This window comes from Chiloscyllium punctatum, chromosome 14 (assembly GCF_047496795.1).
Source record: "Chiloscyllium punctatum isolate Juve2018m chromosome 14, sChiPun1.3, whole genome shotgun sequence".
Taxonomy (NCBI): Eukaryota; Metazoa; Chordata; class Chondrichthyes; order Orectolobiformes; family Hemiscylliidae; genus Chiloscyllium; species Chiloscyllium punctatum.
In genome coordinates, this window is record NC_092752.1 from 12,319,720 (window position 1) to 12,344,369 (window position 24,650).

Genomic DNA, 24,650 nt, shown 5'->3' on the forward strand with positions numbered 1-24,650 from the left:
TATTCCAACTCAGTTTATCATTATTATGAGTTTATCCACATTCCATTCTTCCATTTCTTCTATTCCTGAGCTCATTGCATCACTATTTCTGAGACAAATCCTGTTTCAGAGATGTATTTCAATCTCTTTGAGATGCATTTAGTTCCATAGCTTGATGCAACAACATTGTGCAACACCAACATCTTGAACCTCCACCCAACAGGCCTTTTCTCTTCTGTACAATTCACGTCAAGACAATAACAATTAAAAACAAAAACAGGCCATTCAGCCCCTCTAGTCTACTCCACCATTCAACAGGACCATGGCTGATCCAACATTCCTCATGTCCACTTTCCCTGTAATTTGTGATTGCCCGACCAATCAAGAATTTATCACAGCCTTAAATGTACACAAGGACTTTGCCCCCATAGCTCTGTGTGCTTAGGAGTTCCACAGACTCTCAACTCTCAGAGAAGACATTCCTCCTCACTCAAGTCAGTCTTGACCTGGCATCTTTTTATTCTGAGACGACACCCTCTGGCCCTATGCTCACCCATGAGGAGAAACATCCTCTCAGCATTTACCCTGTCAAGTGCTTAAGAGTCCTATATGTTTTAATGAGATCATCTCATATTCTTCTCAACTCCAGTGAGTAGCGCCCCAACCTGTTTAACCTTTGGTCATAAGACAATCCCTCCTTACGAGAGATCATCCAAGTGAACCTTCTCTGAACCACCTCCAATGAAATGATATTTTTCCTTAATAAAGAGATCAAAATGACTCCCAAAACTCTATAGTCAAGTTTAAGTTACTTACACCTGCCTTTCAATTGTTAGATCCCTCGCTGTAACATTTTCTCCTTCCTGAAATTTGCTATTAGATACACACTAATTGGCTGGATTCACAGTCCCATTTTTAGCTTTGTCTTTTATCTCTTCCTTCCTTTATTTTAAAACCTTAGAGAGGCAACTTGCAATGCTCCAGAATTCCGTGAATTCCAATACTAACCTTCACACTGCTGTCATTTCTCACCATATGCTGTAGGCTCAGACTGCAAAGTCACCAGTTTCCTGAGGTTATAGTTACACATTAGATTTATCACATGATAGTAAATTAGAGCAGAGATTATCTTTATAAATCTGTCTTGGACACATTTTCAAATGGTGCACTTTTAAGACAGCACAACAGTTTAGTTGTAGACTAAGTATACTCAGAGCATTTGTCTACTTCTAAAGGAGTATGGAAAGTTTATTCAAATAAAAAGATACAGGAGGTTGACGTATTTACATTCGCTTGAGAATGTCTGCTTTGCCCTTTGGTGAACAAGCAGAGAGGTTAACCCTTTCCACTGACATGAATGGTTTGTTCACCACACCGCCACCTTTGTGTTACTGGCTGTAAAGTTAAATGCAGAGGATTATTACATTCTAACTCTGTAAATTGTCAGGTATGACTGGACAAATTAATGGGCAACAAGTGATTTGAAATTTAAGAATCTATTGGCAAGACACGAAAGCTGGGTTTTCTACTCTGGGTTGGGAACCTGGCTGCTGGTTCCATTCTGGGTTCCAAACCCACATGGTGTGCTTTAGACTCGGCCACATGGACATTTTAAAGAGTCGGGTGAATTAATGGCAGTGGGGTGTAGCTTGGCTCCCTTGTAGCTTCCATTGCAGCTTGATAGCTGGAAAACACAAGACAGGTTCAAGGGGCCAAACAGCCTACTCCTGCTCCAAATTTGTATGATACTATGACAGTAACCTCTGCCCAGGTCATGTCTTTCCCACAGGCCTAGAACATTCCTAACCCTGATAATATTCATGTCACGGCACGGACCATACATAAACAAAGTGGCTGAACAAAGATTAAGCAACTTCTGAGATGGGTAAACAAAAATCACGTCAGACAGCTAAGAGTTCTTCGATTTGATCTAAAATGAATACTTTGGCTAGCTTCAGGGGACTGACGACAGGGGAAACCGCCACTTCCAGCTACAAAGATCAGCTTGTTCCATTCATTTGTCCAACTGTTCGGTGGAGACTGACATCACCAGCCATGGAGATCAGCTTCATTACTGTCACTAGCACCTACCCGTCTCCCAAACCTAATCTGGCGCCAGCAGACTGCTCTCATGTGTTGTAGGTCATGTGTCTTGTCTGCTTGTTTAGTTTCTACTTAACGAAGCTGTTAGTTCTTAAATGGCTATTAAATCATGAGCTTATCTCCTTTTCTCACACGATATTTCTTGGACTAAATCCTTATACTAAACAACCCATGAGCTGTACTCTCATGAATTAACTCAGGTTAGACTGTGGTCATAAAACTTACAATGAAATCCAGGATGGACTGCTTTAGTCAACAGGATTGGAAAGAATATCCTGAGGCAACCTGAGGTTTAGGTTGGTGGATATAGATTTAATACCAGATTTCACACGGGAATTTGATAAATATTTGAGGGGATAAAAGTTACAGGGATATGACAAAAGAGTGGCGGTCTAGGTCAACTTGCATTTCTCCTCAAAAGAGCTGGTGGAAACCCGATGGGCTGAATAGTCTCCTTCTGTGTTGTAGTGTTGTGTCACTCCATGATTGAGATCGAAGAAATGCAAGTATTTGTGCTAACATGGTTCTTTTCAGAATATGAGCATATCCCAAAGTGTTTTACTAACAGGATGACATACTTTTGAACTGTAGTTATTGTTAAACTGCAAGAAATGTAGCAGCCAATTTACCTACAGCAACATGTTAATGACTGGTTAATTTGTTTGATTGGTATTGGAGTGAAGCATAAATACAGCTTTCGAATCTTTTACATTCACCTGAAAGTGAAGATTGGATTTCAGTTTAATATCTGGTTAGCACAGTGGCTCAACAGTTAGCACAACTGCCTCACAGCGCAGGGCACCCAAGACCGATTCCACCCTCAGGTGATTGTCTGAGTGAAGTTTGCATATTCTCCTTGTGTCTGTGTGGTTTTCCTCTGGGTGCTTTGGTTTCCTCCCATAGTCAAAAGATGTGCAGGTTAGGTGGATTAGCCATGGGAAATGCAGGGTTACAAGGATGGTGGGGTCTGGGTAGGGTACTCTTTGGAGAGTCAGTGTGGACTCGAAGGGCTGAATGGCCTACTTTCACACTGTAGGGATTCTATTATTTCACCCAAATAGTATCAGCAACTGACAATGACTGGAGTGGTAGCCAGGTGTATGCACTAGAGTCTTTGGAATACAGCTTAGACACACTTGGAGGCATGACTGCTATCATGGAACCAAGGATAATACCCAATAAATACTGCAGCCCTCAGCTTTGGTCCTATCCCATCCTTTCACCAATTACTGACTCCTTGCTGAGGTAGTTCTCTTTAAGAAATGCAGTATAGAGCAAATATATTTGCTTACAGATGAAAAGTGCATAAACTACCCAAAACCCTACAGTTTCATACCAAGCCCAAACTTGTCCATATCCAATTTTCACATCGGCATCAGGAATTGAAACAAATTTTTTTACAGAGAAATCATGGACCTTTGAAGTTGACAGATTGTAAGGGGCAGAAGAACCAGCATATAAAAGGAAACAAATTGTTCTAGTTTAGTCAGAGAAGAAACTTGTATTCCAGTGCTGTTTGACTCCACCAGCTTTACAATACAAATCGGTTGATGTTTTAAAGGCAGGTACTGGGAACATATTAAACAGGGACAGATACCTAAAACGGCTAAATGCTAAATTTATGCTAGTCTCTGAATACTGCTACTTAGTTACAGCATCGCCTGTGCTCCATGATCAGAATATGAAAATGTTGCAACCATATACAATTCTGAAACTTGTTGTAAACACATTATGTAAGCTATGATGTGAGCAGTTAGTTGAGCTGCTCTGATTTAACTTGAGATAGGAATGTTGTCTGAGACACAAGTTTTTTTAAAAAACTTCGAACAGCATTGTGGTTTCTTCTCCAAACTGTGAAGGGCATTGGGAAGCTTGGAATTACAGGATAAATTCTGCCATTTACCTGCGCTACTAAGAAATTAATTGAAATATTCCAATTAATATCTTCATTTTATATGACACAGAAAAGGTCTTAAAATTTAAAAGACATATTTTATGTTTATGAATTTGCAACCACTTAATTCAAAACAGACAATGGAAACTGTAATTGATATTATTGACATCAAAGTTACTTTCACTATTGTGGAGTCTGAACGTATGTTAAGCTCGAAATTTTTGTCACTTCCTGATCACGTGGTTTTCTCCAGTGCCTTTCGTCTTTGAACTGATTGATGAGTGTTGCATGGCAACGATTTGAGTTGACATTCGTCGGCCTTTACCTTTCTTACAAGTCATGTCCCCAGCCCTTTTGGTCTCCAAATCATAAGGTTGACAGCTCAGGGATAGGAGCACATAACTGGGGCCAGCACCTCAGCACTGTACTAAAGCAGCAATGCAAGCTCAGAAATCCCATCTTTCGGATGAGATGTTAAACCAAGGCCCCTTCTACTCCCACTCCGGTCAGACATTAAAAGATACTATGGCCCCATTCAAAGAGCACGGATTCATATCTAACATTCTCTATCAACCATCCCCATCCTAAAGAGATTAACACAGCATTACTTAATTTTGCCATTTGTGGAACTGATCTGGCAAATTACTGCAGATGCTGGAATCTGTACTGAAAACAAAAAAATGCTGACGAGCTCACGTCAGCTCTGATGAAGTGTCATCTAGACTCGAACCGTTAGCTTGCTCTCTCTCCATGGATGCTGGATGACCTCTTATGATTTTCAGCATTTTTTGTGATTTGGGTGTACAGTAGCTGGTGCATTTACCACCAAAATAACAGCAACCATAACTCAGAACGTAATCAATTGGCTGCCACGCATTTTGGAAGAATTGTTAGGGTGCTATACAAACGTAACTTCTTTTGATCTGTGGTCACAATCAGCAGATCACTCCTGATTATAACAATGACGTTTGTACAGAACCAGACGATACTCCAAAAGGAGGATTCTCTTACTCTCAGCCTCCAAAGCGGCAGTTTTATGGTGCGCACTCGCATCACCCTCCTTAGCATTTGACTATCCAATCTAATTTCATTTATTATCAAGGGAAAAACCATAGAATATTTTGACAGTTATTATTTTCTCAAGTGCAGGCTGACATTTTTTTCTTATAAGCAGTGCCCTAGATGTAACTCCCACCGCAAATCTGAGGTCCACTTTTAGTCTGTTAAAACCACATTAGAGGACATTGAAATTCATGAGGGAAATTGACAAGGATCTTTAGTACTTACATCTGGAATGAAGCCAATCTCATTGAGATGGTTACTCAGCTCTGGGTCATGAAAAGCAATCATCTGGGAAAATACTGTCAGATACTCTGCAACAAGGAGAAAATTTATTAATCGTCAAACAAAAATACACTGATCGTTGGATAATGCTGATTGCTTCACAACCGGTCATACAGAGACTATTCACTGAAACACAGAAAACCCAGCCACAGTTTTCAGGCTACACAAAGACGACCCTAAGTGATTGACTTAGGAATGACCTGTGTCTCAATAGCCACAACCTGAGACCATAAGAGGCAATATCTCGGCTTTGTGACATACAAATAGTGACCCCCGTAATAGTGTGTGGGAAAGGCATCACTAACCAACATGGTTCGATTTTACAGCACAAAAGCACTGCTTTCACGTGGAACAGTCACACTGAGAAGCTTTCACTCAAAGTATTACTGAAATATGTCGAGAAGTATCAGGTTTTTACAAAAAAATATGATGCAGATATAAAGGGACGACTTGTACAATGACACAGCATCTTGATGTTCCTGGACTCTAATGAGCTCTCAAATAGTGAGGCTGAAGCTTTAAGAAGGTGGCAATGCCAAGGAAGGGGAACAAAGAGTTTTGCCAGAAACAGGAAGCTTTCGTTAGGAGGAAAGAACAAAAGCATTTTAGTTGAATGGACATGACTGAGCGGAAATTTCATAAAAGCATTCATAATTATGAAGGGGTTTAATGGGATACCTGGGGAAACATTTTCATCAGTTAGTGAAACAATAAGTCAAGGATGCAATTTTCAAGACCACCCTCAAAAAGAATGAAAGGAGATAAAAGAAAAACTATGTCTACGTTTTAAGATAATTAAGAAATGTAATGCAACTAACCAGCGAGTGAAGCAAAATCTGAAATAGTTTTAAATAGTTTTTAAGTTTTGAAAGAGAAAATCAGTAAAATGTTATGGTAAAAGCACAACGGAACAGAACTTAATTCCACATGCCTAGTGATATATTATCTCATACATCACATTTTTAAATGTCTCAGTTCATTCCAGTGCACTTGGTCAATACGGGCACAAAGCTGATAGGAAACCATTTTGCTTTTGATCTCATCAGGTTTTGCAGTATCTGATGCTCCAGTATAGATTTACCTTTATCAACATTTGTGCAATACAAAGAGTATGCATAAGGCAAATATTCCTTTCTTGATAGCCCTGATACAAACATCTCTGCAGGATAATCTCTGCACTGATGTGAAGCTACTACAGACATGGAGGACAAAACTGACTGAAAGGAACATAGATCCTTTTGTGATAAATTGAATCCCAAGCATTTCTTTCACTCATGGAATACAGGGAGAACTAGTCATATCGATACGGAACTAGCTCAAAGGTAGAAGACGGAGGGTGGTGGTGGAGGGTTGTTTTTCAGACTGGAGGCCTGTGACCAATGGAGTGCCACAAAGATCAGTTATGGGTCCACTGCTTTTCATCATTTATATAAATGATTTGGATATGAACGTAGGAGTTATAGTTAGTAAGTTTTCAGATGGCACCAAAATTGGAGGTGTAGTTGACTGCGAAGAAGGTTACCTCAGAGTACAACAGGATCTTGACCAATGGGCTGAGGAGTGGCAGATGGAGATTAATTTAGATAAATGTGTGGTCCTGCATTTTGGGAAAGCAAATCTTAGCAGGACTTATACACTTAATGGTAAGGTCCTGGCCAGTATTGCTGAACAAAGAGACCTCAGAGAGCAAATTCATAGTTCCTCGAATGCGCAGGTAGATAGGATAGTGAAGGCACTTGGTATGTTTTCCTTTATTGGTCAGAGCATTGAGTATAGGTGTTGGGAGGTCATGTTGCAGCTGTACAGGACATTGGTTACTCTTGGAATGCTGGCCACTTTTGGAATATTGTGTGCAATTCTGGTCTCCCTTCTATCAGAAGGATGTTGTGAAACCTGAAAGGGCTCAGAAAAGATTTACAAGGATGTTGCCAGGTTTGGAGAATTTGAGCTACAGAGATGGGCTGACTAGGCTGGGGCTGTTTTTCCTGGATCATCGGAAGCTGAGGGGTGACCTTACATAAGTTTATATTTGGGGCCAGTCAATCTCTAAAAAGTATCAAATTCCAGTTTCAGCATAAGTTACATGCTCTTGTATAAACAGTGAGCGACATTGGTAGGGTAAATAGACAAAGTCTTTTCCCTGGGGTGGGAGAGTCCAGAACAGAAGACATTGGCTTAAGGTGAAAGAGGAAAAATGTAAAAGGGATCTAAGGGGCATAAGTTACATGCTCTTGTATAAACAGTAAGCAAACACCACTTGATTCCATTTTTGTTTTGACTGTACAAAAAAATTTAGTATTTCTGCTTTGGATAGCCATATAAAAGATGTGTAGTCCTTCCACACCTCCACTACTGAAGGCAATAAAATGCTATCTCTGAATATACCTCATCACAAGGTGAACATGTCAATCCAATTTATTTTATGGGCTCCTGATGAGTAAGACTCCATCTAAGGAAGGACCCTTCAAAATGAGTTCCTCATAGCTCACTTTAGGAAAGAAAGAGTTTGAAGAGCTGGGGAGCTGGAAGTGAGATTTAAGATTAAAGCTTTCCCACTGGAGTATATACAGGAACAGAAACTTGAAAAATGCCGGTCATAATTCTTGGAACATGGAAAATAATAGACTCCAAGAAATGTAACACAAGGTTTGGGCAAATGCTGAAATGGCAAGAATAGATGTGACCTGAAATGTGATACATAGCAACATATGACTAAACTAATAACTGACTATTAAATGCTTCAAAGAAAACATCATAGACAAAACTCCACCTTGATTTTAGTGAAATTCATACCAAGTGATTTATTGTTTAATGAGAATTTAACTGATGGTGGCTACACATACTCTCAATCTGGAATGTGAGCATTAATTAGAGAAGAAATCAGCATTCAAAATACTATAAACATGAATGTTTAAACAATATTTAAATGATGCAGCAAAACAGACATGTGCAATGCATATGATATGAAAGTTGAACTCCTTTGCAAACACTCCACATCACCTAGACATTAGACACAAACCAGTCCCTAAAGCTCTTCAGTTAAAGCCTGGGCCTGACAAGACCCCATCATTCCACACAAAAGTGGCACCAGTCAACCAATTATGGTTCAATAGCTGCAGCACTGATAGACTTCTTACCTCCAGCCTACTACATCTTTATTAGATGTTGCAACCTGGGGAACACAGTTACAGAATAGGAAAACCTGCGAGTAATGTAGTGCAAAGTGAGGTTTACAGTTTTGTATTGGGACTATGAAATAAATAAGTGGAGATTGCCCGAATTAAATCGAGTGAAAGCACATTTGAAAAGCAGTGGGGGGGGGGGGGGGGGGGGCGCACAAATCAACTGTATGGAATCTTTAATTAGCAGAAGGATCAAACAACAGGCTCATATCCCATACAATAATGTATTTCTGTGAACGAGCCCATTGCTAATGTGTTTTATTTCATGCTCCTCCAGTTGTGTGTTAGCAGCGCCACACACTGGACAATGCAAGAATTGCTTGATGTGAGCTGGAGAAAACTGCTGAAGCATTCCTAATCTTCTACAACTCTATCCTTTATTCATCAAAATTTAATTTGTTCATATTCTGAACACTGACAGAGATGAAGAAAATTAAATCAACAGAAATGCTGAAGAATAAAGACTGATTATTCGACAAAAAGGATTGGCCAGCTGAAAAGTTTTTATTTCTGTGGATTCTCTGAAAAAGCCAGCCTGGTCTGAAACCACAAACAGTGACTTCATCACTCAGTCCCACAATATCTCCCCCCAATCCCTTTACATTCTGCTAAACTGTATTATCTTAAAGAGCATTAAACATCTAATTCACACAGAATGGTGCTGTTAGGCAGCTCGCTTTAAGTGATTACCACATTCTATTGTGGATGAATGCTTGCAATCAGCGTGTGAAATAATTGCTGCTTTGTGCTCTGACCACCCGAGATGCAGACTCAGAATTAAAGGTATGCCTCTTAAATGCCCTTTTTTGATGAGGAGGACTTGATATTACACAGCACATTTAGCTCTTTTGCTGGCTCAGTGAGGACCAGATCAATGAACGTGCCAAAATTTGATAACGGGTTCCCACCTTTCCACCATGCAGCAATGCCTGTTGAAGGTGTTTATTTATACACGATCAGGTGAGCCCCAGGCTCAGATGCAAAGTCTCATGACACTCAAAATCAAGCCACAGGAACATAATATCCTCTTAGGGAGTTATTGAATGCTAACTACCATCAGAAAGCTGGGCACCTAGATAGGACTCAGGAGAAAACTGGTCGTTATTTTGAGAAGCAGTAGCGATGTACAAATACTTCCAAGAAATCAATTGATTTGTTCATTTTACAACAACACCCGACCCCAAACCCACCCTAAAGACATTCTGAGTATTACCCTGGTAGCTCATTCACTAGAAACATGGTAGGAATTGGGATGAGGGACATCTAGTCTGCTGATATAATCCAGTTATATCAAGTTGGAGAGGGGGTTTTCCATACCTTTGACTGATAGAGCCCCTGGAGATTTCAAAGTGGATGAACCACGCAACTAACAGATGAGGATCTGTCTTAGTACAAGAAATGAGATGCACTAAACAGCACGCACTCTCCTTCCTCACAAATTAGTGGGAAATGCATTATTAGTCAAATAAGATCGACATGGACCAGGTGAGTTGGTTGACAAAATATTGTTAGATAATTCCCCTTGGAATTAATTCGAGAGCAGCGGTTGCAAATTAAAGAGTAATAGAATGTTTAAAGGCAATAATTCAATTAAGCAGCTTGGATGAGACAAAGCACAGAAGTCAAGCATTCATGAGCAAAAGAAAACATAATATTGAATTACTGTTTAGTCTCATGGCACATAAGTAAAACACACAACTTTAATAGGGTGCAACCATCTCTTATATTTTATTTTCGAATTAATTATCTAATAACAAATCCACTGAATAATAAAACAGAGATCAATTCGGGTTCTGCTATAACAATATCACACAATTAATAGACGTGTTAAAGACATTATTCCCCTTCCTCCTGGCAGACCCTACAGAAGTACATTGGGTAGCACATACTACCGAAGCACATTGAGCCATCGTAGTGTTTGGCTGATTCAAACCAGTTTTTTTCATGTAATAATAGAATTTCATAGAATCCCGACAGTGTGAAAACAGGCCCTTCAACCCAATGAGTCCACACTGACTCTCCAAACAGTAACCCACCCAGGCCTATTCCCCTACACTATTATTCTATATTTACCCCTGACTAATGCACCTAACCTACACATCCCTGAACACTATAGGCAATTTAGCATGGCCAATTCACCTAACCTGCACATCTTTGGATTGTGGGAGTAAACTGGAGCATCCAGAGGAAATCAGGAGACACAGGGAGAATGCGCAAATTCCACATAGACAGTCACCCATGGCTGGAATTGAACCTGGGTCCCTGGCGCTGTGAGGCAGCAGTGCTAACCAATAAGCCCCTGTGCCATCCCAAACAAACAAACAAACATAGACAAACATCATGCATAAGGAAACTGGTGATTTACCTTGTATGACGTGAGAATTGTCCTTCAGAAAGAAGTTATACAGGTATTTAGGAATAAAGGCAGACATGCAAGCATACGCCAAGGCTGCAACAAGAAGACAAAGTCAGATTCTGAGTGGTATGTTGTTTCACTATACCTTATCCCCCCACACATATAGATAAATTCCATTAAGCTACTTGCATTCTCTTTCCCCACCTTTTCTCTTGATCTTCCTGTAACATGTACCAGTTTTAATCTGAAGATAGGCACTCTGTCTTTGAGAATGTCAAAACAATTCGGTATCTTGCCTTTGGTAGACCACTTAGACAGGACTTAGATGAGTTCACCTGTCCCTGTTTCTTCCCCCAAGAAAGGTACCCTTACAACCAGTTCATTCTTTGTTGTGTAAAGCATTAGTAGAAATCAGATGGTGTTTCTGAAATTTAGCTATCTCTGAAGCAGAGGTGTTCAATCGGTTTAATAATTCTGTTTCTTTAAATCAGTTACTGCTGGGAAGAGTTACATAGATTCAGTCTGAGGATTTTACAAGCTATTAGGAGCCATTTAATCCACTGTTCCCCAAAATAGCTGCCCATGGTTCCATTCCCCTGTCCTTTCCTCATATCAATTGAGCATTTATTTTTCAAATTATTTATCCAATTCCCTATTAAAAATTATCGTTGAGTCTGTACCCTTTACTGCTTCTGATAAATGTTCTAATAACCTATGCAAAAGGAAATTCTCTTAATCTCTGCCTATTTGTTTGTGTTTAAACATGCTCTCCGAGTGACTGAACTACCATGCAGTGAAAGTAATTTCCCCTGATTTCAAACCCTGAGGAATCCAATCTTCTTTAACCTTGTGATAAATCCCAGTTGCTCTAATCTTTTCTTACAGCCAGGGCCTGTCATTCTGTCAAAAACAATTACGTACTTACCTTCGTTGTTGAAATTCAGATACAGGAATGGTGCACACAAGGAGTCCAAACCTAGGGCAGAAATGTATTTCAAAGATGAGAAACAAGGCCATAGCCAGTATTTCAGATCTTAGTCACTAAATACATAAGCTGATGATAGGTAGGTGATACAATGTAATAGTCAGGAATATTGGTCATGCTATTGGAAACTCCCATTCAATGTGTTAAGTCTTCTGTCACACCTTCAAATTTTCATCCTTATCAAGGGCCGAATAGATAACAGCTGAACCCAAACCCCTATTTACTTGTCCCTGTGTGGCACAAGCTAAAGATATAGTGCAATAGTTTCCCTCTGATAAAAGCAAACTCCTGAAAATGCTGGAAATCTTGAACAAACGCAGAGAATGCTGGAGAAACTCAAAAGGTCTGGCAGATCTGTAGAGTGAGAAAAACAGAGTTAATGTTTCAAGTCAAGTATGACACTTCTTCAGAACTCGAAACATTGACTCTGTTGCTCTGTCTACGGACGCTGCCAGAGCTGTTGAGCTTCTGCAGCATTTGCTGTTTGTATTTCCGTTTCTGTCCGATACTTTAATCCCTAGGACATGATTTTGGTATCTGGGCGTGGAGCTCTGACATTAGGGCCACATTCAGGCTCTGATCCATTCCTGCATTGGAAGCAGCTATATCCTGAATTGGCCAATTAGTGGCAGAGGATGCACAAGCCATCCAAATATTAGGGCGAGAGACGAGCTACCAAAGCTGAAGGGCCAAAAGGAGAAGGAGTTGCAGCTAGCGAGAGAAAGAAACACAGCTTCTCAGCTCTTTCAGAAACCAAATGGACACAGCTGCCAGGCAGACAGCAGAGAGACCTGCAAAGATGCTTCAAAGTCCCACTCCCACTCTGGTTTGCAGAGATTGCCTCCAGGTAGTTTCTGAACTTCTGCCACAACAGGGGATGTCCTGCAAGGTGGCTTGAAATTTCCAGTTAGCTTTTGATCACTGGCCTTATTTGACCTCTCAGGTACCTTAACAAGCTGCCCCCAATCCAGCCACTGGGAAAATAGGGGATAGGGTGGTGCTTGCAAATTGTCACACTGGCCAGTGGCATAAAATTGTGTGTCAGTCTGCCTGCATTCCCTATACTGGGGAGGATGTCTTGCCCCTGCAATATCTACATACTGCCAGACTGATAGTCCAATGAAGTCTCTTGGATGCGTCACAAATTCACAACAGATTAATGAAGCAGAAATTGTGGAATTTCTTTAGTTCTCCACTGATGCAATTAGTTTTAGCTGGAGTAGAAAAGACTGCAAACTAAGTTGCGTCAACTTTCACAGACTGACATTCTGCTGGTACAGTGTAATGATTAATAGTTTCAGATGATGAATTTACAGTCAACATTACTAGATGCTGACTCAAGCATCGAGTCCTCACTATTCAGTTCAGCAGCCTTCTAGTCACATCAGTAAGGTCTGATCTTGGTCTCAGTTGAGGGATAGTTCCCTCAACCAGAGCAATATAATTCCAATATGCTGACAGGATGCTGAGCATTAATCAAAACATATGGGGGGAAATTACTGGGATTGATAATCAGTAATTTAAAAAAAACACAATTAGTTTACGAATGCTCATTGTTTGGGATAGGGTTTCCATTAGTTACTGATTATAGATCATCCCAGAATGTTAGCTAATTTCTCTGTGATGAAAAGAATTTGGATTCCAACTGTCTTTAGTGTGTATCAGATGATAAGATTGTAAGAGAAGCCAACCAACTTCTACAGAAATAGTGGCGGGTAAATTTAGCTTTGTCTAACCCGATTTATTTAAACAGTTAAGTGCACTTAAGGCTGCTACAGAGACTTTTTTTTAAAATCAACTGCAGCAGTTAAACTTACCTTGCCAGTAGACTAGTTCCTGATGGGAGACTACCCAAGCCTTTAACACACGTCTGAACTTTCTATGACCCTCTGGTGATGACAGCAGCTCATCGTACTGATGGCAGCGTGGGATGTCCACTTCAATCTGAAAGGCAATCAGCCACAGAAACAGAGATTGATGGACAGATGTTGCAAGTCTGCAAACATAACTACATCTATTCAGGGGAAAGGATGTACAAGAGGGTGCTGTTTGTTGGTGAAAGAAACAGAACTAAACTGACTTCATCAAAAGTGCTGCTGTTTCTCAGGAAGTTTGGATTGCAATGGTTGTTGCTGCATTGTGATAAGGTAAGAGCATTTAGAGTCAGAATCATAGAGATGTACAGCATGGAAACAGACTCTTGCGTCCAACTTGTCCATGCCAACCAGATATCACAACCTAATCTAACCCTATTTGCTAGCACTTGTTCCAGATCCCTCCAAACCCTTCCTATTAATATAACCATCCAGATGCCTTTTAAATGCTGCAATTGTACCAGCCTCCACCACTTCCTCTGGCAGCTCATTCCATACACGCACCACCCTTTGGGGAAAAAGTTGTCCCTTAGGTCCCTTTTATACCTTTCCCCTCTCACCCTAAACCTATGCCCTCTAGTTCTGTACTCCATGACCCCAGTGAAAAGACTTTGCCTATTTACCCTATCCATGCCCCTCATAATTTTGTAAACCTCTATAAGGTTACCCCTCAGCCTCCGATGCTCCAGGGAAAACAGCCCCAGCCTGTTCAGCCTCTCCCTGTAGCTCAAACCCTCCAACCCTGGCAATATCCTTGTAAATCTTTTCTGAACCCTTTCAAGTTACACAACATCCTTCCAACAGGAAGGAGACCAGAATTGCACATAATATTCCAAAGGTGGCCTAACCCATGTCCTGTACAGCACGAGCTGCAATTTGAATTCCACAGGTGGAAATAAAAGCTGAGTCATAGAATATAAAGCAGGGTCAAAGACAGAGCAAATGTTATTATTTCATGGAAGAGAGTCACAATGCCTTGCAGACAAGTGGAGAATTTATCATAAAAAGCCCTTCTTAGGTTATACAAGTTACATCTCTAAGTGCACTGCATTGACAACTTCTAAACATCTTAACATAAACACTATATATGAGATATGAAGACCTGTAGAACACTACGTATAACTTTCATGCTGTTCATATTAGGAAACACTGGCATAGACAGGTTAAGTGCTGATTCATCTATTTCTGTGACACGTGTAGGGAATAGAGTCATACAGTCATAGAGATGCACAGCACAGAAACAGACCCTTTGATCCAACTCGTCCATGCCAACCAGATATCCTAAATTAATCTAGCCCCATTTACCAGCACTTGGCCCATAGCTCTCGAAACCCTTCCTATTCATATAACCATCCAGATGCCTTTTAAATGCTGCAATTGTACCAGCCTCCACCACTTGCTGTGGCAGCTCATTCCATACACCCACCACCCTTTGGAGAAAAAGTTGCCCCTTAGGTCCCTATTATACCTTTCCCCTCTCACCCTAAACCTATGCCCTCTAGTTCTGGACTCGCCCACCCCAGGGAAAAGACTTTGTCTATTCATCCTATCCATGCCCCTCATGATTTTATAAGGTCACCCCTCAGCCTCCAAAGCTTCAGAGAAAACAGCCCCAACCCTATTCAGCTTCTCCCTATGGCTCAAATCCTCCAACCCTGGCATCATCCTTGTAAATCTTTTCTGATTTCAAGTTTCAAGTTTCACAACATCCTTCCTAAACCAGGGAGACTAGAATTTCCCGCAATATTCCAAAAGTGGCCTAACCCATGTCCTGTACAGCCACAACATAACCTCCCAACTAGTGTACTCAATACTCTGACCAATAAAAGAAAGCATACTAAATGCCTTCTTCACTGTCCTATTTACCAGAGACTCCACTTTCAAGGAACTACGAACCTGTACTCCAAGGTCTCTTTGTTCAACAACATTCCCCAGGAATGTTAAGTGTGTAAGTCCTGCCCTGATTGGCCTTTCCAAATGCAGCACCTCACATTTATCCAAATTAAACTTCATCTGCCCACTGGCCCATCTGAACTAAACTAAATGAAATAAAATGCAATGCAATGCGACCTTCTCAAAAATTATTTACTGGAATTTCAAATTGAAGCAACGATTTAAGATGATCAAAGATGCAATACTTGCACTTATATAGTATCCTGAATTTCCAGAACATGCATTTATGTAGCATATTGTATCTCCTCAAGATGTCCCAAAGCACTTGAAACCCAATTAAAGCCTTTCTGAAGTCAGTGTTGTTGTGTGCACAAATATACCAGCCAGGTTTTACTTGGCAAAGTCTCACAAACAGAAATTAGGTGAATGACTAGATCATTTCTTTCTGGTGATGTTGGTTGGAAAAGAGTTTCAATGGCAGATGGACTAAGGCAGCTGACATGATGGGGGGGAAAACAGGTAGTCTTTGTATCAAGGATTGCTCAACTTGGGTTTAACTGAACAAGGGTATGATCAGCGTGAGACAATGGCTAAGGGAGGGACATGGAATCAATGGTGATGGTTTGGAGCTCAAAGCAGGCATGAAACATGACAGTTGTAGTCCTCACAAAGTTTAGTTGCAGGCACTAGGAAAAAGCAAACACTTTCATTGGAGGTCATGCAGCAAAGACTCAACTAAACTTATCCAAGAAATGATGCGTTTCTCCTATGATGAGACGCTCAGTAAATTAGGCCCTTGTTCTCTGGGATTTAGAATGAAAGGTGATCTCACTAAAACAGGGAGAAAGTGAGGGCTGCAGATGCTGGGGATCAGAGCTTAAAAATGTGCTGCTGGAAAAGCACAGCAGGTCAGGCAGCATCCAAGGAGAAGGAGAATCGACGTTTCGGGCACGTGCCTTTGATGCTGCCAGAACTGCTGCTCTTTTCCAGCAACACATTTTTAAGATCTCATTAAAACACTCAAGATTCTGGAGGGAGTCGATAGGGTAGAACGTGAGAGACGTCAGGGAATCTAAAGCAGGCAGATAGTCTCAGAATAAAGGTTTTTTAATCATTTTGGGACCAAGATGAGGAGAAATTATTTCACTCAAATGGTTGTGAAACTTTGGAATCCTCTACCCCTGGGGGTTGTAGGTGCCCCATTGTTGAACTTGTTTAAGACTGGGATAGACAGAGCTTTGGTCTCAGGAAACGAAAGGACAAGAGAGAGGACAGAAAAGTGGCGTTGTAGCCTGTGGTTAGTCATGATCACAGTGAATCGTGCAGCAGACTCAATGATCCATTTGGTCTACTCCTACACCCATCTCTTACATTCTTATGCTCTCAACCAAGACCAGATGTCAAACGAGCAGTCTGACAATGTAATGATTGTGAGTTGAGAGCGATACAGGGCAAGTTAAGCTGCATGTCATCAGTATACATGTTGAAACGGGCTTGACATCTACGGATGATGCCACTGGAGTAGCTGTCATGGAAAAAAACCATGTGTAGACAATATAATCTCAGTAAGAGCTGTCAAAGTCTTGTTGATCTCTAGAAATTATGCTGGTGCAAAAATACATTCCAACTTGTGACTGATGGTGGTTCAACACTGCACAAACCATAACAATGCAACTTAACTGTAATCTTGCTTCAAGTGCATAATGAATTAACAGAATGTTTATGTAAACTATCCTACCACCGATTAAACAATATATCTCCCTTACCGGATACGAAAGGATCCCACAGTGTATCACCCTTACCTGTCGATCAGTGGGTATTGGTGTATCCTTGTCAATTGCATCATATTTTGCTTGGATATCACCCTGGAAAGAAGAATGGAAGCAATTAAGTCAAATTATGTCCGTTTTAAAAAATCGCGTGTGTGTGTGCGCTCAAATACAAAATGTAATACTATCTAAGCAAGGCTTAGCCTTCCAGACAACTTTTACTTTCTCAGGGAAAAGCTGGCTGAGCACATACTTTTTCTCAAGGCATTGTACATATATCAGATATACCTCTGAGAAACCGGTCACTCAGCCAACAGCACATCCAGCGTTTTTACTCCACTCAAGTCGACTCAATCTTTCCTCTTATTCCCACCTCTCTCATATGTTTGTTCATAAAAAAAATCCTCATCTCTATCTTAAATGGATGACGTCTATTTTTTTAAGCAGTGACCCCAACTTCTCCATTCTCTCATAAAAGGAAACATGCAATATTAGGAGGGGTCTTGGTAGGGTGTATGGTTAAATAAAGTCTTGTATGTCTCAATCTTACTCTTCGAAACTCCAGCAAAAATAAGACGAGCTTATCCACCCTTTTTGCCTAAGATCATCTGCCCATCCCAGGTATTGGTGTAGTAAACCTCCTCTAGACTCTTTCTAATGCATTTACACTCCTCCTTAAATAAGGAGCCAATACTGACCACTGTGCTCGAGAAGTGGTCTAACTGAAGTATAACTTCCCTATGTTTGTATTCAATTCCCCAAGCAATAAATAATAACATTCTATTAACCTTTCTAATTACCTGTGTACCTGCATATTAATATTTTGCAATACATGCAATTCTTCTGAGCTTCTAACCCTCTATTCTGGGAAAACTATGCTTGGATGCCCCTTGTACAAAGGTTACAGGAGATGGACAAGCAAGCAATGGAACAGCTACAGAGTCAAAAGAAGGACATTTAATTTCAGTTGAATAGTCTTTTTTTCTTTATTTTGCCAGGAAACATTGTTGAAAAAGCATCCTATTTCATACCATGAAAATGCAAAAGCACTTCACAGGACTAACTGTGACACAATAAAGCCTTTCTGTCTATCATGTGCTAATTGAACAGCCTTGATTAATGCTGAAAGGGTGCTTCCTCTTGTGGAAGGGACAGGAACTTTAAAACATAAAGGTCACTTGTGTAAAGACTGAGATGTTGAGAAGAATTTGAAGATTCTTTCTTTCAGAGGGTTGAAAGTTTTCCACGGAGAGTGATGGAGGCAGGGTCATTGAACATGTCTTAGGCAGAGGTCAATAGATTCTTGATTAACAAGGGAGTCAATGTTTCCATTTATGCATCCACGGGACATGGGCTTCACTGGTTAGGCCATCATTTATTGCCCTTCAAGGCAGAGGGCAGTTAAAAGTTAACCATGTACACGAGTAATTAGAAAGGTTAATAGAATGTTATTATTTATTGCTTGGGGAATTGAATACAAACGTAGGGAAGTTATACTTCAGTTAGACCACTTCTCGAGCACAGTGGTCAGTATTGGCTCCTTATTTAAGGAAGAGTGTAAATGCATTAGAAACAGTCCAGAGGAGGTTTACTACACCAATACCTGGGATGGGCAGATGATCTTAGGCAAAAAGGGTGGATAAGCTCGTCTTATTTTTGCTGGAGTCTGGAGTCACATGTAGGCCAGACCTGGTAAGGATGGCATATTTTCTTCCCTAAGGGGCATTAGTGGACCAGATGGGTTGTTATTAGGGTAGCATTTAAAACCAGGTTTTCATTGAACTTAAAATTTCACCACCTGTCGTGATCTAGGACAGAAGCTAATTCAGGGATTGCACTGTGACAGTTATAACACATCGTTCTACATGTTGCTTCACTAACATGCCAAACATTAAAGAACCTAAAGGGAAACCGAACCAAATCCTGATTCACCAGGGTGCAGAGGAATGAAAACCAAAAGAACTGCAAATGCTATAAGTCAGAAATAGAAACAGAAATCGCTGGAAAAGCTCAGCAGGTCTGGCAGCATTTGTGGAAAGAAATCAGAGAGAGTGGGCTATATCTCCAGCTATCGTTCACTCCTTCCTCCACCCCCCCCCCCCACCGTATCTTCTGCATATAAACTAACATTTTCATACCTACCATCAATCGTGAGGAAGGGTCGCTTGACCCTAAATGATATCTGGAAGATCGGCTCCTCATTTTCCACTTGGGGGCCCTGCAGCCTTCTGGGCTCACCATTGAGTCCAATAACTTTAGAGCTTAAGCTCTCTCCAACTCAGGCCTTGTTATCACACAGGCTGCCAATGCACGCAACCCATTGATAGCCACGAACAGTCTCCATTAGTAGCTATTCACTCTTCTAGCCAAATCGTTATCTACTCCTTTGTCTATCCAACTGTTCTCTCTCTTTAGGATCTATCCCCAGATTGTTTACTCCTTGCCTTCCCCACCCCCGCCACCCTATCTTCCTATCTTCTTAATCTAAACCAACATTTTCTTAGCTACCATCAGTTCTGAGGAAGGATCACCTTTCGAAACATCAACTCTGATTTCTCTGCATAGATGTTGCTAGACTTGCTGAGCTTTTCCAGCAACTTCTGTTTTTGGTGCAGAGGAATGAAACCTTCTTTTACAATAAAAACATTGCAAAGTAATTCGTTCTTACCTCGATGCCAAGTAGCGCAGCCCAGGTCAAACCGCGTACTAGTGGAGGAATGTCCACCCTTGCTTCTTTCCAAATTTGATTCTTTTTGTATGGATATGCCTAAAGAAATGAAATTAAAATAGATAAAGAATTAATTAGCTGCATCACCATCCTCTCTCTCATTTTGCCCATTTTTCTTTCACCTTTTGCAATCTCTGACTTTCTAGCCGGATGTTTGGATTTCAGGTTGTAAGGTTCAACAGGAGACAATGTGCGTGTGGAATGCCACTTGAACTGCACTCAGGAGTGGTTGGTTTTCCATTCGCATTCACTGGTTTCACTGCTTGCTACATTCGTGTGTACGTTATGGCATTAGAGACAAACAGAACACCAAAAGACTTCTCCACAGCGTTAATGCAAAGCTAAGATGGAGTGCAAGGTGACAGACTGCAGATATATAGAGCACACAAGTCTCATCACCAGGTATGACCACAAAGGAATGTGGGATTAAAAAAAGGCTTGCACTTAGATAGCACTAATCCAAAGCACCTCACAACAATAAATTATTGTTGAAATGTCACATAATCTTGCTTCTTGATATTCATGGGAAAAGGAAGAGAGATAGAACTGACACTCTCAAGTTTCACATCCTTTTCACATTGCAAACTGTTTCAAACCCAAATAAATTACAGTAGAAGTGCATTCACCCGAGCTGTATACCACAATCGTTAATGCATTTATACAGAAACAGCAATAACATAAATTACCAAAAATGGTGTTGCTGGCATTCAAATTGGAATATGTTCTTACATACAGGAACCAGGAGCAGGAGGAGGCCATCTGGCCCTTAGAGCCTGCTCTGCCATTCAATAGGATCATGGCTGATCTTTTCGAGGCCTCAGCTCCACTTACCCTTAATTCCTTTATTGTTAAAACATAAATCTATCTTGGCTTTAAAAGCATTTACTGAGGAAGCCTCAACTACTTCACTGGGCAGGGAATTCCACAGATTCACAACCCTCTGGGTGAAGAAGTTCCTTCTCAATTCAGTCCTAAATCTGTTCCCTCTAATCTTGAGGCTAAGCCCTCTTGTCCTACTTTCATTCACCAGCAGAACCATCCTCTTTAGTTCAATCTGATCTATTCCCTTCATAATTTTGTGTGTTTCTATAAGATCCCTTCTCATTCTATTAAATTCCAATGAATATAATCCCAGTCTACTCAAACTCTCCTCATAAGCCAACCCCCTTAAACTCTAGAATCAATCTAGTGAACCTCCCGCACCCCTTCTAGTGCCAGTACATCTTTTCTCATGTAAGGTAACCAAAACTGCATGCAGTACTCAAGGTGTGGCCTCACCAGCACCCTGTACAGCTGCCTATTCATACCCTATACACCCTATAACCTCTCTGCTTTTAAACTCAATCCCTTTAGCAATGAAGGACAAAATTCCATTTGCCTTCCTAATTTCCTGTTGTACCTGCAGACCAACATTCTGAGATTCATGCACAAGGACACCCAGGTCCCTTTGCACAGTAGCATGCTGCAACTTTTTACTATTCAAGTAATAATTCTTTTTACTGTTACTCCTACCAAAATGGATGACTTCACATTTATTAACATTGTACTCCATCTGCCAGACCTTTGCCCACCTGCTGAAACTTTCTATGCCCCTTTGCAAAGTTTCACAGTCCTCTGCACACTTTGGTCTACCACTCATCTTAGTGTCATCCGCAAACTTTGACACACTACCCATAGTCCCCACCTCCAAATCATTGGTGTAAATTATGATTAATTGCAGTCCCAACACTGATGCCTGAGGAACATCACTAGTCACCAATTGCCAACCAGAAAAGCACTCATTTATCCCCACTCTTTGCTTCCATAATGGTTAACCAATCCTTTATCCATGCTAATGTGTTGCCTTTAATGCAATGCACCTTTATCTTCTGGAGCAGCCTTTTGTGCGGCACCTTGTTGAGTGCCTTTTGGAAATGTAAATACACCACACCTACTGGGTTCCCATTGTCTACTGTGCTCGTAATGTCTTTATGGAATTCTAGTAAATTACTTAAGCATGACCTGCCCTTCATAAACCCATCCTGCATCTGCCCAACAAGACATCTTCTATTTAGATCCTTTGCTATTTCTTCTTTGACAATAGACTCAAGCATCTTCCCCACTACAGAGACAAAGCTAACTGATCTATAATTCTCCATCTTTTGACTACCTCACGTTTTAAACAGTGGTGTCACATTTGCTTTTTCCAATCTGCTGGAACTGCCCCAGAGTCCAGTGGATTTTGGAAAATTACCACAAGTGCATTTGTTATTTCTCCTGCCACCTCTTTTAGCACCCATGGATGCATTCCATCAGAGCCAGGAGAATCATCTAACTTCATATCCATTAGCTTGCCCAACACTACCTCTTTCGTGGTAACGATTCTTTCCCAGGTCCTTACCAACCTTCGCCTCTGTCAAACACTGATATGCCAATCGTATCCTCCACTGCGAAGACCAACACAGAACACCTCTTCAATGCCTCGGTTATTTCCACATGTCCCATAACTAAATGCCCCTTCTTATCCTCTAAAGGACCAATGTTTACTTGAGCCACTATTTTTCATTTTACATATTTATAGAAACCTTTGCTATCTGTCTTTATATTCTAAGCTCGTTTATTCTCATAATCTATTTTACTTTTATTTATAGTTTATTTTGTGCTTTCTGTTGACCTTTAAAGCTTTCCCAGTCTTCTGGGTTTCTGCTGATCTTGGCCATTTTGTGTGCCTTCTCTTTCAATTTGACAGCCTCCCTTATTTGCTTAGACACCATCACTGCACCACCACAATCCATAGCTCCAGGCTGCAACATGAACATTAAAGTGCATTCCTCAGAAGAAAAATGGATGCCCTGGGAACCTAGTTGGCTGGATGGCTGGTATAAATCAGATTATTGCCAATGGCATAGGGTTTGATCCCCATTCTGGCTCAGTTATTTTCAGTACCTACCACCTTGCCCTACCTGTAGCAGTAGTTATGGCAGTGTAGTTTGTGCGTGCCTTTTTGGGCACAGAATTCAAGAAGTAGAAGAAAATAAATATTAAATTTATACAACATGCCTTTCCTTAACTCAGAAACTGGCAGGCCAACGCTGAATGTCTCATTTGCCTTTTTAACCGCCAATTTATTTGACAATGTGAAAATGTCAGATTTAATTTGCCTGAAGATTTCACATCTTTGTCCAGAAGTGCTAAAACGTCAATCCTACCTTTAGCAGCCTGTCGAAAAGAATAATTCGGTGCAGCTGATACTCCGTGTCTTTCTCTCTTATAATGAGAGGCAGGGTGGCTGCTGCAGTAAGGTCATGGTTGCTGTTGGAAGGTGATATAGTCGACTGCCTGGGAAATTAAAGAAAACATTATACATCAGAGTTGCAATTGCCATTTATGAGGGATAGAGGAAGCTTGTATGGAGCGTGGTTGCTGGGGTAAACCATTGGGTGGAATGGCCTATTTCTATTCTGCAATTTCTACTTGACATTACATTTAATCGGACTCGGACAAAAGCAAACTTCTTTGACAAATAGATACATTGGTGCTTATTTAGAGTTAAGTTGCATCCCTTTGATTCTCCTGTGACCTCCTAGCTTTGTGGAACTGGCCCATGAAGTCCAGATAGCCATTTGCAGCCATATTTCCAGATTTGTCCCATTTGAATTTTGTGGGCCTTTAAAGCTTACGTAGGCCATTTTTAGTCTTAATGCCTTATTGTTGGATGAATATAAGAGCAGAACTTGAGGATGTTTCTCTTAATGAATTGAGCCATCAGCAAACTGATGGGAAAGTTTCAAGCATTTCACTCAGATCCTGTTGCTATCTATATTATACTCTTATGCTGCCAATAAAGATAAAGGAGTTGTCTATTACTGGTTTTGGAACTGTTGCTGGACACTAATATTTTGTTGTTGCATGTTCTTCCAGCATTGTCACTGTCAGGTGAAAAACAACTGCATTGTTTTGTAATACCTGCAGACATTTGTTTTTCTCAAAGTGTATACATTTTAGCAGAAGCACATCAAAATTGGTTAACGCCAGACAAGGAACACCAAGAAAAATAAAAACATGCGACTGGATTTCACAGGAAACTAGATTGCTCATCACCAAGGAAACAACATCAGTCTCCAATCTCCAAGAACAACACACCTGATGGGAAGTCATTGAATGCGAACCAGAGTAGGTAGGTCAGTTCTTCGCATCTGATCCATCATAGAATTAGATAACTTATACCACAACATTTTTATCCACTTTTATTCTATGAGCCAGCATTCTCTATCTAGAGGGGGAAAGTTAGCAACTTTCCTCAAACTGTTAAGGTGGAACCCCTGAGTTTCTAACATCACCCCGTGATTAACCTGCATTTCTGAAACTTGGTCCAGGTACCAATTAAGTGACAAGGCATTTACTCACTCATCTTCCAGCAAAGGATAAAATGCTTCTCCGGCGACATCTTTCAATCTCTGCAAGACAAGCAAATTGAAGTGCCAGATAAATGCTGCAAAAATATAAAACAATATTGCTGTCCTAGTATGCAAACTAATCAATGGTCAATTGGATGGTCTGACTG

At 40.7% G+C, this 24,650-nt stretch overlaps 1 protein-coding gene across 3 annotated transcripts in view; it reads right to left on the reverse strand.

The window, feature by feature from the left end:
• tbck (TBC1 domain containing kinase) overlaps window positions 1–24,650 on the reverse strand; it is a 195,960-nt gene that overhangs the window by 116,695 nt on the left and 54,615 nt on the right. For all 3 annotated transcript variants that reach the window (XM_072583896.1, XM_072583894.1, XM_072583895.1), the window contains 8 exons: window positions 24,494–24,543; window positions 23,296–23,425; window positions 20,048–20,146; window positions 17,413–17,475; window positions 13,661–13,787; window positions 11,784–11,834; window positions 10,868–10,951; window positions 5,264–5,349 (listed from right to left, as the gene is read on the reverse strand). In XM_072583896.1, coding sequence (XP_072439997.1) covers window positions 5,264–5,349; window positions 10,868–10,951; window positions 11,784–11,834; window positions 13,661–13,787; window positions 17,413–17,475; window positions 20,048–20,146; window positions 23,296–23,425; window positions 24,494–24,543 — 690 coding nt within the window. The remainder of the gene's footprint in view (window positions 1–5,263; window positions 5,350–10,867; window positions 10,952–11,783; window positions 11,835–13,660; window positions 13,788–17,412; window positions 17,476–20,047; window positions 20,147–23,295; window positions 23,426–24,493; window positions 24,544–24,650) is intronic.